The following is a 14,934-nucleotide window of genomic DNA, read 5'->3' as shown; positions in this document are numbered from 1 at the left end:
CTTTTTACAGATCTCTTAAAACCAGAAATCAATTTGATCAATAGTTATTTGAGTAAGGACAGCTGTTTTAAAAAAGTCTCTGAAGATGTGAGTGAGGAAACCATCCTGTTATTCATTGAGAAACATTTCATCATGCTGTTTTCTCATTCAGATGTGGGCCACCCCTGAGAGCCATTAACACCTCATTCTGATTCAGACTATGAGTTTTGGGAACTTTTAGTTTTTACTTTTTATTTTTATTTTTTGTTTTGCACTCTTCAAATGCCTAAGTACTTAAAGAAGATAGACTCTTGGTCAGAACTCATGTACAGAAGTTCACGTAAATCACGTAGGGTAATCCACTTCAGTGATCAGTACTGAGGAAAGCTTACAAAAACCTTTCCAATTTGATGTGGTGAATGATGCCCATTAGAGGTTAAATGGTTAAGCACACTTTGGTTCTCTCAGTTCTTGATTTGAATGAATTATTTTCTACATTTCCAAAGTTTGAGCTTCATAAAATCCAGGAAGATATTTTCTTAAAGTGCTTTTGACATAAAGCCTTCATTGTCACCCCCCCCCCCCTCCCACCCATTCATGAAATGTGAATTTAAAACAACTTTTATTTACAATTGCAGTAATATGCAGTATATTACACACAGACTAGATAAATAAATGGGAACAGTCCACAAGAATGCTGAACTATGAATTGTTTGATTTTGCATTTTGATCTTCAGTTAACACGTCTTATAGTGGTCAATTTACTTATCACACTGGCACATAAAATGACAAACATTTCAAAGTAATGAAGTCTTTCCTTCAAAACTGATATCCCATTGACCTTTCAGTAGTAAAGTGGTATTAGTAACAGCATGTTGATAGAATTTTAAGATGGAGGGCAACAAAAGACTAGAGCGTATGACTGATGAGGAGCCACTGATTCATGATTTCTTCAGCTTCGTGGAGATGTGGGAGTTGACCTGATCGTAAAGGGATCGTAAAGGGATGGAAAGTGACAATCTCTTGTCTCAGATGACCAGCAGTAGGATGCAAGGAAATGGCTGAAAGATGCATTATGGGAGGTTTAGATTGGATATCAAGAAAAACTTTGTTAATGTGAACAAGAAACTTGCTCCTGGAACAGGGAAATTGTCAGAGCACCAAGACTGCAAGAGTTCAAGAAGCATTTGGACAATGCTCTCAGAAATAAGGTTTAATCCTTATATTGCCACATGTAGAATTAGGAGTTGGACTCAATGGTCTTGATAGGTCCCTTCCTGCTCAAAACGTTCTATGAGTCTATGACTTACACTGATTCAAATGAGCAAGTCTACTGAAAGACATTAACTTCAAACTGGAGGTTCTCCACTGTATTAGCTATTAGCCAACGTGAAAATCATAGAATCATAGAATCACTCAGATTGAAAAAGACTTCTAAGATCATCCAGTCAAGCTGTCCATGTATCACCAATATTTCCCACTAAACCATGTCCCTCAGTACAACATCTAAATGTTTCTTGAATATCAACAAGGTCAGTGACTCAATCACCTCCCTGGGCAGCACATTACAGCACCTGACTGCTCCTCAGGCGAATTCATTTTTCCTCACACACAGCCTGAATTTCCCCTGTCACAGCTTGAGGCCATTCCCTTTAGTACTACTGCTAGTTACATGCAAAGAAAGGCCGATCCCCACCTCACCACAACCTCCCTTCAGATATCTGTGGAGATTGATAAGGTCTCTCCCAAGACTCCTCTTCTCTAGACTAAACAATTTCAGCTTCCTCAGCTGCTCCTCATAAGGCCTGTGCTCCAGATCCCTCAACAGCTTTGTTGTCCTTCTCTGAACATGCTCTGGGGCCTCAATGTCTTTACTGCAGTGAGGGGCCCAAAACAGACCACAGTTCAGTACTTGAGGTGTGGCATCACCAGTGCTGAGTATAGAGGGATGATCGCTTCCCTGCTCCTGCTGGCAACACTGTTTTTGATACAAGCCAGGATGCCATTGGCCTTTTTTGCCACCTGGGCACACTGTTGGCTCATGTTCAGCCAAGCATCAACAAATACCCTGGGTCCATTTCCTTTACACAGTCTTCCAGCTACTTTTCCTCAAGCATTGCTTCTTACCTCCAGACAGACAGATACTTCCTGCCAAGTATATGAGCAATCACAAAAATGGAGGTAACTACTTTCAGTCCATAGTCACATACCCATGTTAGCATATAAAAGCTCCTCCTAAAAGAATGCCATATGAAATTTAAGTACATTTTAAAAACAGACACAATATATGAATTTCTCTTCTTTACTGACTGAATTTTCAAGCCCCATTACCCTCTCCACCTCTCTCACTCTGTAAGGGATTGAGGCCTTGGACAAAAACAGATGAGAAAATCCAAAAGCAGACTCCTCTAGATCCAATTAGCATTTTCAACTGCCAGAGTGGAAAACATTAAAATAATGTTAGGCTTTGAAACCAAAGAACCTCTTCTGCCTAGTTTGTCAATGAGAAAAGAATTCATTAGAAGTAATGAGTTACATATCCACTTCAGAGTTTCTACCTTGCAGTAGTACGAATAGTTTAAGTATAATATGTCTTGTCTCTTTCTATAGATACCATTTTTTTTTACATGGGTCTGAAGGAGTCTGGTCACATGAAAAAGCAGAGCAGGGTTAACCCTATCTTGTAGATGAATTTTTATGCTAGTCCAGCACAAAACAAGAGGTTAGTAAATGTATTTATTTATTTACATACTTATTTAATAATCTAGGAAAACTTTAGAAATATTTGAAATTATGGAATTTTAATAAGTTGCTTTATCACATTATTACAGTATTCTAGGGTGAAATTCAAGAGGATTTCTCATAGTGCTGTGAAAAAAGAAAAAAAAAAAGAAAAAAAATGTAAACACATTCCCACTATTTGCACATTTCTAATATGCTGTGAATTTTTGCTGACTCAGAAAAAACATTTTAAACAGACTTTTTAAAGAATGGCATCGGATGTTACATCTAAAACACGGTTTACAAGTATGTACTTTATTTGTGAGAAGATGAAAAATTACAGTTTACATATATGGCATACATCATATGAGCATGAAATATTGATGCATCTCCACATCCCAAAACAGTTTTTATAAGGAAACCTAAACTTATTCATTGAACAACCATTCTTCTAGAGCTAATTGATTCTGCACCCTACACCACATAAACATACAAGCAATTGAAAAGACAAACTAAGATAATCTACTGACAGCTACAAAACAATCTGACCAGAAAAACACCCAAACCACTGTAACCATGTATAATAAAATAAGTCATATGTAGTTAACTGAAACTGCTTATAAACAAAAATATATACATATATATATTCACAGTCTTAAAATAAAACAGTTTTCCATATGTTTTGGGAACCAAACTTTGATTGAATGACTTAGTTAAATAACCTCCAATATTCAGCTAATATTTTTAACCTTTTGCCTCTTCTTGCCTGTACCCCATCCTCCACTGAACTGCAATGGATGGTCTCGAAATGATATCCGTTCTCTACAGGATGGACCCAAATGTGATCTTTCTGGAGTAGATATATTCTTTTCTAAGAAACAAACAGATAAATGACATTAAAACAAACAAACAAATAAGCATAAATTTCACTGTACCACATTGCTTTCAATATAATAAAACATATCAATATGTCCAATCTGATAGCACACTTTTTATAATTACATATTCCTTCCTGATTTAAAAGTCATACAGGTACTTTTCATAAGGCAATAGTTTTTGAAAAACAAACAAGCAAACTGAAACACCATATGAAAGCAAACAGTAAAATTACTACACTAATTACCATATGTGCATTTTTTTTCTCTCTCTATAAATGTAATATATATATATTTTTTCAGATATACTCAAGTAGTCCCTAAGTCTATTTGCAAAAGGATGAAAATGCTAGAGTCATGCCTTTGCAGTATTCTTAATTTCCTTATTTTTAGATCTTTCATTTAACACCTCAAACAGTAGCAGATATCTCTTGTACAGAAAGGCTTTTATTAAAAAAAACAAACAAAAAACAAAAAAGTATCTATCTGTTTAATCAAACAGTATACATTCTATAAATCCTTTTGACTGGAAGACATAACATATTAATTTAAAGCCGAGATCTTCAAATTAGTAAATAAACTGCTTAAAGAAACTTGAAAATAATAATAATTAAAAAATACTATTAAAATATTGTGTCTTCTGCTTAAAGATTTTTTTTTTCCTGAAGTTGGAAAAGTTTTCAAACAACAAAAAGTTGGTATGATATAACCTTTGTTCAATGCCCTCTTCCCCTCCTCCCCTCCGCCCCCCCCCCCCAAAAAATAAAAAAAATAAAAAAAAAGAAAAGGGAAATAAAAGGAAGCATCTATTACATGTTTAGACTGGAAAAATGCTTTGGGCAAGTATATGATCAAGATCTACTCTTTACTATGCACTCATCTTTAAGATTACATCAGTGATGAAGATAAATTAGACATACCATTTACCTATGTATTTTGATGAAACAAATATTTTTGTTATTTAATTCTGAAAGTTGAGTAAACAGAAATGTCAGAACAAGCCCAACAATAATAATTAGTTTAAAAGTGATAAATTAGTAAATTAGTTTAAAAGTGATAAAATCCAACATAAGAAAACAGGAAGTTGACCACACTCTACTTGTCTAACCTGGATTATTTCTGCACTAACAATCTCACTTTTTTATGAACCTATCTATACTTCTAAGTATTATTTTCATGATGGTCTTCAGAAATCTGTAAATGTAGATCTCTTGGCTTTCCACTTAATATGGTACTCAATTCTTTGGAAGTGATATATAGTCTTACCATTACTATGAAAGGAATATTATTACTCCATTAAAAAATCCCTAAGGACTTGCTGTAGTTTGCTACAAGATATTTGTGAAAAGTCTTTACAAGTTAGTAATATATGCTTTTATTTTGGCATAAATACAGCTGTGTCTGTCATAGCATGAAATATGCTTGTCTAAACTACAGGGTCAATAGTTTACAATTTATTTATTTTTTTAAATTTTTAATTGTAACTGATTGATACATTGCTTAGAGGGTATTGTTGTAAAATATTTTGTAAGTATAATGTAACATCTTATTAATTTTGAGTGCATATAATCTGACAAAATAACTTTCTATGTGAGAATCATAGCTCAGAATTTGTCGACCTTGTGGTCTCAGTAATAGGGCAGGATAACTTCTCAGCCTGAAGGTATTTTTTCAAAATCTCAAATACTCTACGCTTCCCTGAATCCAGGTTTAACAAGCCACAGGATATCTCAAAGTCTGGTTGTCATGGCTCTCTTTTCCTTTATGCAGCCTGAAGCGCTGGTTAGACTTCCTAAGGTCTGCTTTACACGTTACCTACAGTAGTGATCTAGACAATGTTTATCAAAGCACAGACTACTCTGTATCCTTTTCACCCTTCACATGCTTAGCACTTTCAGCCAAATAAAACAAAATAATCATATGGAATGATCAAATAATTTAGAATGAAAATATTCCTTGAAAATAGGATGGAAAAATACACACCCTGCAAATTACAGAACTATGGAATCATTTAGGTTGTAGAAGACCTTTTGGATCATCAAGTTCATCCATTCACCTAACAGTACAAGTCTACTGTTAAATTATTTCCATAGACACCACATCTATGTAGAGACTGGGATTCAACCACAGGAAGCTTGTTTCAGTACCTAACCACCCCTCCTGAGAAGACATTCTTCCCGAGATTCAATTTAAGCCTCCCGTGGTGCAATGTGAGGACATCACTGCTTTGCATTCTACCACTTGTCATTTGAGAAAAGAGACTAACGCCTTCCTCATTGCAAGCTCTTTTCAGGTAGTTATAGAAAGCAATGAGGTCTCCCCTCAGCATCCTTTTCTATAGACTAAACAGCCCCAGTTCTCTCATCCACCTCCTTTCTGTGTTCCGCCTTCCTGACTTTGAAGCGAATATAACCATGCTTCTCTTCTGAGAACATATTTATGATATGAACTCAATAATATTAATAGATGGGTATTATTATCAGCACCGCTGTTCTAGATATTGGTCTAGCTAGAGTGAGGAAAAACAGAACTGTCACGGAGAACCAAGAGACAGTACCCTACAGAAGAATCCTCAGAGATATGCATTTAGAATTGATGTAGAAGCATTACAAAGTTTGCTTAATCATGTTCATGTTATAATCAATTCTCAGACATTATATTCACAGAACTTCTAGTGGATTAGATATTAATTATGACTGAAAGTTGTAAGGCAAAGAAACAGTTCATTTATGTTGAAGGTATTAGCCAACTATGAGAAAGGATTTTCTTGCATTTCCTTCTACTAGAGTTTAATGGAAAAAAGAACATTGAAAATATACAAATGGAATGCACTGCAAATATAGGACTTAACTGATTTATCATATGTGTGTCTCTAAGGTGCTTATTTTTAATTCATGTCCTTTGCAGTTTCATCAAGAATCCAGGCAGGGACACTTCTGTGGTAAACCTAAGAGCAACATCTGTATGCAAGTTTAACGCAAGCATATAGGTAGAGTCTTGTGAGAAATAAAACATCTTGTATAAATTAAAATTAACTTAGCTCAGTTATATTCAGTGTTGACAAAAGGTCTTTGAATTCTACATTATTAAAACAGGCAACTTTTTTCCTTCAGAAATATTTGATAAAGACCGGTCCACATCAGATGGTTATAACTTTGTCTAGACTGACAGAAAGAAGGTAAGAGACAATGATACTATTTTGAATTAAGAGATTGCCTGTATAAATGATTCTCAGAAATATAGCCTTGTTTTTCTTTCCTTTTCCTTTTCTTTTTTTTTTCTTTTCTTTTCTTTTTTTAACATATTTTTAAAAAATCATATAAAATTAATAAATAACAGAAATCTTATTATATTTTTAAATGTATTTATATTTATTGTGTTTATTTGTACTTTTTTAATTTATCTCCTTGGAGATAAGTATTTTTACTTATACCTCCTCAGGGGAAGTTTTTCAATTTTATTGATTTAGGAGATTTATTTATTTATTTATTTTTAATTTTAAGAAAAGGTGAGAAAATAGCAAAAAGTGGGGAGGATGCTTGGTTCAGTGTATGGAAGAATAAAGAAAGGATTCACTGAAAAACAATTGCAAATGAAAACATTTTATTATACCACACATATATCTAAAATACTCTAAGGTCAGATATTCAGGCATTATAAAATATCTAAAAATAGTGAGATACCTCACATGCTTTTTCAGAATGTGCTCTATTTGAAAATTTTACTTTACATCTCAGTACTATTTTTTTTCCCCCAGAGAGCTTTTAACTCTGTCTTGCAGTGTCACTAATAGCAATACAGATGGACAGCTTTTACAGAAAATGTATATTTACAGTACCTCAGTTTTTCCCTAGACTACAGTGTGTGTCTTGCAAATAAGTGCTCCAGGTATTAGCATTATTCATTAGAATGAATAAATGAAATTAATATTATCAGAAAATTTTTATTGAAAAAATAAAATGTACAGATTTATTTTTTCTGTATAGCAATCTATAAGGCACAGCTTTCAATTGTGCACAAGTATGCACATCCATGTTTCTGATTTATTAATAATTTTAATCATGACAATAATATTTTTTCCATGTTATCTTTCATGAGTGCATTTGTAATAGGACTGATAAAAGGCAACAGAAAGTTTCACATACTTTTAAGCTCATAAATATCTTTACTAAATAGAAACTAGAGGTAATACATTGGTTTTAGACTGTAAAATATCAGTACTTTTGACATCCATAATAATAATAATAATAATAATAATAATTATACTGATATAACAACAACAATGGCAACAATACTTAACATTTAGGTTTACTGGAGTTAAATAGGACCAGATAAATTTATTAAGTGTAATTGAACTTGATATATAGTTATTCTAATACCCCCTCATGTGGGAACAAAATCATAGCTAAAAAAAGCAATTTAATTTTTCCTATGCCAAAGTAGGCTTCAGAAGATTGATGCTGAAACAGTAATTTACTATACTTTCAATTAATTGTAACTTTCAATTGTAGGAGTCTCTAGTATATTCTGAGATACATTCAGATGCCTGTATATATCAAATAACCATTTCCTTTGACTACGTGCTGAAAGCTTGTCATGGGCTTGGTTAACATGCTTCTATTTCGAAGCAGTCACTTTTCTGTTGTTTAATCTGTTTTCTGCTATTGATTTGTTCTGGTCTTTTTTGGTTAAAGCCAGGGTCTTTTAACAAATGTCAAGGTTTACATATCCTCTGTTTTGATAAGTAATGCAATATGTAAAATGCTTTGAATAAAATTCTTGGTGTCCAAGAAGAAAAGCTTGGTTAAACAGGTTATGATAGAAATTTATGATGCATAGTATACGTCATAGGGTATTTATCGATCCACCTAACATTGTGTGTCTGGAGAGATAATTTCAAAGTCCTTACCATATTGTATTACTTAACAGCAAATATAGCATAAGAATGCATGGAAGAAAAATTCAACATCATAATGAAAGTGACCAGAACGAATCTTCAGCAGCAAAGCATTTACATCAATTTGAGCTCTGGAAAGAAGTTAGGTTCAGCAGGTCTGTGAAAACAGTGAATGTTAAAATCTTTGAAGAGTTACTTTTTTAACATTGTTATTTATGGCTGTGTTGAAGTCAGATCACAAAATATTTGTTCCCCCTTTTATTTATTTTCTTTAGTTGCCTTGTTAACCTTAAAACAAAAAGCATGGATTTATTGCATTTTAAATTTACATAATATTTTTATATTTCACACATATTTAAATAGAATCAAGAAGATTTAAGAGCATCTTACATGAAATCCCACATAATATGTAAAGATGCATTGCCCTTCCCTGTGGAGATTCTAATATAAAACATAACCTCTTTTGAAGGAGGGCGTGGGGGGAGAAGGAGGTGAAGAGAAATATATTAATTTTGTTTCTAGGTGTCTCTGACTTCAAGTTTGTAGACTTGAGACAAATCTTAATATTTTATAGTAATAATGATTTTTTGTTAACTCATACATTGATATTGTTCTAACCAGATCATACTGGAAATTATGTACTTGAATAATTTCAACTCTTAACATGAAACTCAGACACATAAAGGAATTCCTACAAGAAAGAATTTACAAAAATACTGGCATAAGCTACAAACATTTAATCATTTTCTACATATGGAAACAAAATAACACAAAAATTATAATAATCCAAACGTGTTACTGCAAAATACAACGTACTCCTAACTACACTGGTTACTCCAGAAGTAACACCTCCTGTTTATTTCCATTAAAATCACAACAGATACAAAGAGTTCAATAACACTACTTGATAGAGCAAATTAATAACTACAAAATGTTATTTTTCAACATAGTCATCACCACCAACTAAGCATCTTTGCCAGCAATGAACAAGAGCCTACATGTTGCACTTGCAACAATCTGAACCACTGGAGGTGACCCATTGCTGCTGCTAGCACTGCTGAAACCAAAAGCAACACCTCACTGCACTTAGATCCACTGTTTGGTCTCCATAAACATTCAGCAAGTGTCAGTGAACATCTATGGGCCCCATTTCTTCCACCAGGATCATTTCAATGACACACCTTTGATTTCAATGACACACCTTTGCTCCATAAGCATTTCTGTGTCAGATTCCATTTTGACAGACTGCCTTGCCGCTGTTATCTGTAAAGCAACAAAATTTAATGGAATTTTGGTGAAGGTTCAACCTTTACTGCCATCTACCAATATCTGCCTCTGATGTCACGGGCCAAGATAATAAAATAGGAGGCATTACTTTCAGAGCGGCCTTGACATAAACAGGACTTTTAGCACCACTGGCTATTAAAGCTCAATATATCCTTTGCACTCCAGCTCCTTAACTGTTTCCAAATTTTGATAATTTAGGACAAAAATTGCAGACTGAGTAACTGCCTTTGTCTGAAGTTTTCTGAAAGACTGGTCACTTCTAAGGCAAAAATATGTGAGATATTTATATTGTCCTTTGTAGAAATGACTTGAAATCTGCCAACTAGCAGAGCACTGCTTTTAGAATCTGTCCAAATTTGATCAAGTATATACAAATTAAACTTTCTGTGTGACTGGAGGCAATGTTCTTGATTTTTTGGCTATCTTCCCTAAAACATCAGTCAACAAGGAAACATGCTTTACTGTGATGCTACATGGAGCTAATCAAGGCTATTCTTAAAAATAATGTTGAAAGTCATGCTAGGTCAGGGAACTAAACAGCCTGCTTGTTATACCCTCTTTATTATATGCTCTCAGATTGAAGCTACAGTAACTGTGAAGATGAGGATAAGAAGCTCTTCTAGGAAGAAAACTGAAAGAATGAGAGTTGAGGTTAAAACTTGAAACGAGATCAAGGCTAGTTTGGAAGTGCATTGAAACAATACCTTGACATAGCTGGCAGAAGGAATAGACCAACACTGAGAAAAGAGATGAATTATTGGGAAGAAGGGTGCTGTGAACTGGCAAGGGGAGATTAAGAAATAATAAAGAAGGGACTAGAGGCACTAGATTGGCCCTAACACAATTTATCAAAATTAGTGGAAATGTATAGGCAGTGATAATAAAAGATGTAGAGAATAGGTAGATTAAGAGTCTGGTGTGCCTAAAGAGTATGCTAAGACTAAATAAACTTGGAGAAGATTTAAACTCAGTGATACTGAATTTTAGGAATATTGGCAAGTAAGGTACTACAGGGATTAGAGAAGGAGAAAAAAAGTAATCAGACAAGTATCTGTGGAAACAGACCAAACTCACTGATGGAAAAGAAACCTTAAGAACGAATCAGAGAGAATGCTTATGCTAGAACAAGGCAGAAATAAGAACTGCTCATATTTGAAGGAAGGGTTAGGAAGTGAAGGTACAGTTAGCAATGAAAAGGAGAATAAGGGGAGAAAATAATGATTCTAATGGGGAAAAAACTACGGAAAAAAAAAAAAAAAGCTGCCATCTACTGCAACAGCCTTATAGAATAGCATGTCTTCTCGGGCACCAATTTGAGAAATATTTTTGAAGTTATATAACAAATCTTCAACATCAAAGAGAACGTAAAACTGCTATTATTTTTATATTATTATTTATAAGAATATGACATGGCAGAAATTCTATTGGTAGGTCTAACAGATCCAAGGTTTCAAGTGAATATCTAAACTACATGGATATCAGTGTCACTGTATGAATTTTCTCTTTTTAAACTTCTATTACATTGAAACTATGTTCAAAACAATAAACAACAAAACCTTGTAAATTTTAACTACTACAGAACTCTGTGACCCTTTTTCATCCATTTTATTTATTCCTTTTCTGAGCAGAAAAATATTCAGAATATTGAATATTGTACTAGACAAAATGCATATCCTAACATTTATGTGATCATAATACCAGATGTGGCTTACAGAAGAGATGGCTTTATTCCTAATATAGTGATAGCAGCTGTGGTTTTTGGTAAATTGGGTGCAGAATTTTACTGTGGAAAATAATTAGCACTATAAGTATCTTCATATGTTTACAGCATTTCTATGTATTTCTATTGTTGTCTTCAAGGAATTCTACTAAGTAGGTTAACACCAAAAAAATTGAAAGGACTGCTAAATAAGTATCTCTATATCTGATCCTGTGATTCTAAAATGTTTCTTAGTTTCTATAACTTCTATGACAAACTTCTAACAACCAAAGGAGACTAAGAACAACAACAACAAAAAAGCCATCTGGCGACATTCAGTAAAACAGGAACAAAGGAATGAAGAGAAACTTAAAAATGATATGTTTACTGTAGACAAGGAGTTTACAAATCCTAAATGACAGACAGTATTTATAGAACTGGGATATACAGACAAGACTAATAGGAAAGGAGTAGGAAAGCAGTCTTTTTTTTTAAGAAGTAAAGCTTCTGAAAAAGCGTAAGACAAAGCTACGCACTTTCTCAGGGATTCTGGTTCATCAAAAGAAAAGAAGGCAATAAAAAAATCAGGTTGAGGGTTCTTTGGAAAGGAAGAATAAGAAGTGGAATATGTAAAAAGGGATGTCAAATAAAAGATACCAAGGGAGCTTGTCTGTTTTTGTTTTTCACGGAGTTGGTCTTTCCACTGTAAGAACATTATTAATAAATTTCATTAATTTAATTTCACAGTCAAACAAAGTGATAGAGTTAGAATTTATCTGAGAAATGATAAATGTTTTGCAGTGGACAATGTATTTAAAGGCCGTTTTTAGAGATAGGGGTGATTAAGAATTTAATCATTTAAGGACTGACAGAATTGGGCCCCAAATTTTGTTTCTTCTTCTTTTTGTGGTTTTGTTTTGTTTCCTGAAAAACTTTGTTTCACTGAAGTCAGAAAGACTAAAATCCAGGAGGGAGTAGAATTAAGAATACCAGGTAATATTTTAAATAACAATTAGAATCTCCAATTGCATACTGCTTCCAAATTATGATTGAATCTTACAGGACAAGATGGAAAAGAAAATTAATATTGTTTTAGAGCAAAGAAAATAGTGATGATTTTCTTTCAGGACAGTGCAGATATGCAGGAGGCTATATGTGCAACATTGTTTGTATAGATGCAGGAGGGACTGACAGAATAGAACTGATGATTGTCATAACCCACTCAAAAACTGTTTATTAGAATAAAAATTCCTATCTAGGTAGTTATAAAAATTAATTATTTAATTTCTGTGTCTATCTTATAAGTTAGTGATAACTACATTACCAGTGTTTAGGAAAGTATTCACTAACAAATTTTACAACCAGAAATTCATGACAATATTGAAAATATTGACAAGGTACACATCAGGAAAGTCTTTCCTGCTATTCTTCTTGCTTTTACAAAAGCAAGGTGAGTTTATGTAAAATTGAAAGGTAGAAAATACAGAAAATGTAGAAAATACATCAAAGGGTTATTTTAACATACTGCCTTTTGTAACTTGGCACAAGGTATCATGAAGATCAAGATCAGTGGAGAGAAGTGGAGACAAGAATGGACCCCCCAAAAAAACCCCCCAAAAAACCCAAAAATACAAAAAACAAATAACCAAACCTAAACAGAACAAAACAACCTCCCCTAAAACCATTTTTTCCCATTCTTTTTAATAATATATATTTAACATATAAAAGAAAATTTTTCCTTTGAAGATACTGCACAGAAATATATGCTATACATAGATGCCTTTCTTAAACCGAGATTCACTATGTCCACAGAATTATTTAATTCTTAAATTATTTTTGTGTTAAGGAACAGAATAAAGATAGTTTAGAATTAATTAATTACATCAAAGTCTTTCAGAAACACCTATTAATTTTGGATGGAGCAATGTTAAAATTCTTTGCCATGTCTATCTTCAGAAACGATGTGAATCCACCCCCAAAAGTCTACAAAAAGTACATTGAAGGGGAGTAGTTTCCAAAAAAAAAAAACTTCCAAATTAAAACATGCAAGTACTGCATGTTGTATCTTTATAAAAACATGACCGGTCATGTTGCCGTGTTATATAAAATGCAATTTTTAATTTTTTTTTTTTCCAGTACTACACATATTTGAGTTTCTATTTTTTATTTGAGTAAATGCAAGTAAAAATAACTTCTACATTTTTAGACCTCCCTTTAGAATCTGAAAGATCTGAACAGTTTATTGATGCAGTTACTGAATTACAAATTATATATGTGAAACATACATAATATCCCTAATATCTCTGATGTATATGAACATCTCTCTGCCATACAACATCTACATCTCAAGACTTCCTATCAATAATTAAAAATAACTCTGAGCACCAACAAATATTATGGGAGTTGTAAAACAAATTTAGGGCCATTTTATTGATTAAGACTTCCCAGATTACTGAGGTCAAATTCTCCTGAAAAAGAAAACTGTGTGAGGACTTGATTTGACTATTAATTAAAATGGAAGTACCTTCATGGTCACAGGATTTTTTAAAATCACTTTGATAATATTAATTCAGTGCTAATTGAAAGGAATACATTTCATAAATCACTAGAACACTTTCCAAGCTTCTTAATTAAGTATTTCAGAATGTCAAATTCAAATTACAACAAAGGAGAGTACACAAGAAAATATGTTATAATGAATATGTTTCTCATATAAAAAAGGCAACTATCTACTGTTTGCAGATGAAGGTTACTACAGAACTAATAATTAATTGTAAATTAATTAGATTTTAGATTTAAATTAAAGAGCAATAATCTTTCACAAAATGAACTAATATAATAAATGTTTACTCACAGCAGATGAATCATATAAAGAAAAAAGTATTGTCTGGTTTAATAAATAATATGCATTTCAGTGTAATGTATCATCACTGTTTAGTTTTCTCAAATCTGTGATGAAAAAAATATATAGATACACATGAAGAAACACACATAGAAAGTATTAAGATCTGGGCTCCTTTTTCCTTAGTTCCTTGACTATGGAAAGGAGAATGAATATGGAAAAGAGAATGAACACGCCATAGTATCTGTGTTTTTGGTGAAAATACACATATATTCCTAGTCAGAGTGAACTGTCCCTCTCATGCTTATGATTCTGTCAGTTGGATTGTTTTTCCCTGCTCCTCTAAGTCTCTTCTTTTCAAAGGGAACGGCATCTTTGTCTTCACTCTACCAAAGCTCTGAAGACAAGTTCTACATGGCAGTTCTGTGTTGATTCTTTCTTACTTTCTTTTCTAGATGGCAATATAGTGTAGGTTACAATCTAGACAGCAGTTATACATTAAGATGAATATAGCGCATAATATTTAACTCAATTATTCCAGATAAGCAAACATTATATTCTGAACATATGAATATTATGATAATTTTACCACTAACATTTGCAGCTCAGCCATTAAATTCAGAGTTAGAGTAGT

The 14,934-nt window shown here is 33.0% G+C and overlaps 1 protein-coding gene across 7 annotated transcripts in view; it reads right to left on the bottom strand.

Annotated features, from left to right (window-relative positions):
• Positions 1-2,702: 2,702 nt before the first annotated feature.
• LRRIQ1 (leucine rich repeats and IQ motif containing 1) overlaps positions 2,703-14,934 on the bottom strand; it is a 90,499-nt gene continuing 78,267 nt past the window's right edge. For 6 of the 7 annotated variants that reach the window (XM_015857583.2, XM_015857608.2, XM_015857598.2 and 3 more), the window contains 2 exons: positions 3,450-3,571; positions 2,703-2,847 (listed from right to left, as the gene is read on the bottom strand). In XM_015857583.2, coding sequence (XP_015713069.1) covers positions 2,827-2,847; positions 3,450-3,571 — 143 coding nt within the window. In that variant the 3' untranslated portion in view covers positions 2,703-2,826. Of the gene's footprint in view, positions 2,848-3,449; positions 3,572-9,673; positions 9,736-14,934 lie in introns of those variants that run through there. The other variant, XM_032443787.1, reaches the window with a different exon arrangement.

The sequence above is a fragment of the Coturnix japonica genome, chromosome 1 (assembly GCF_001577835.2).
Source record: "Coturnix japonica isolate 7356 chromosome 1, Coturnix japonica 2.1, whole genome shotgun sequence".
Classification (NCBI taxonomy): Eukaryota; Metazoa; Chordata; class Aves; order Galliformes; family Phasianidae; genus Coturnix; species Coturnix japonica.
Note: the sequence above shows the minus strand (reverse complement) of the source record. Positions and strands in the feature narration are given on the sequence as shown.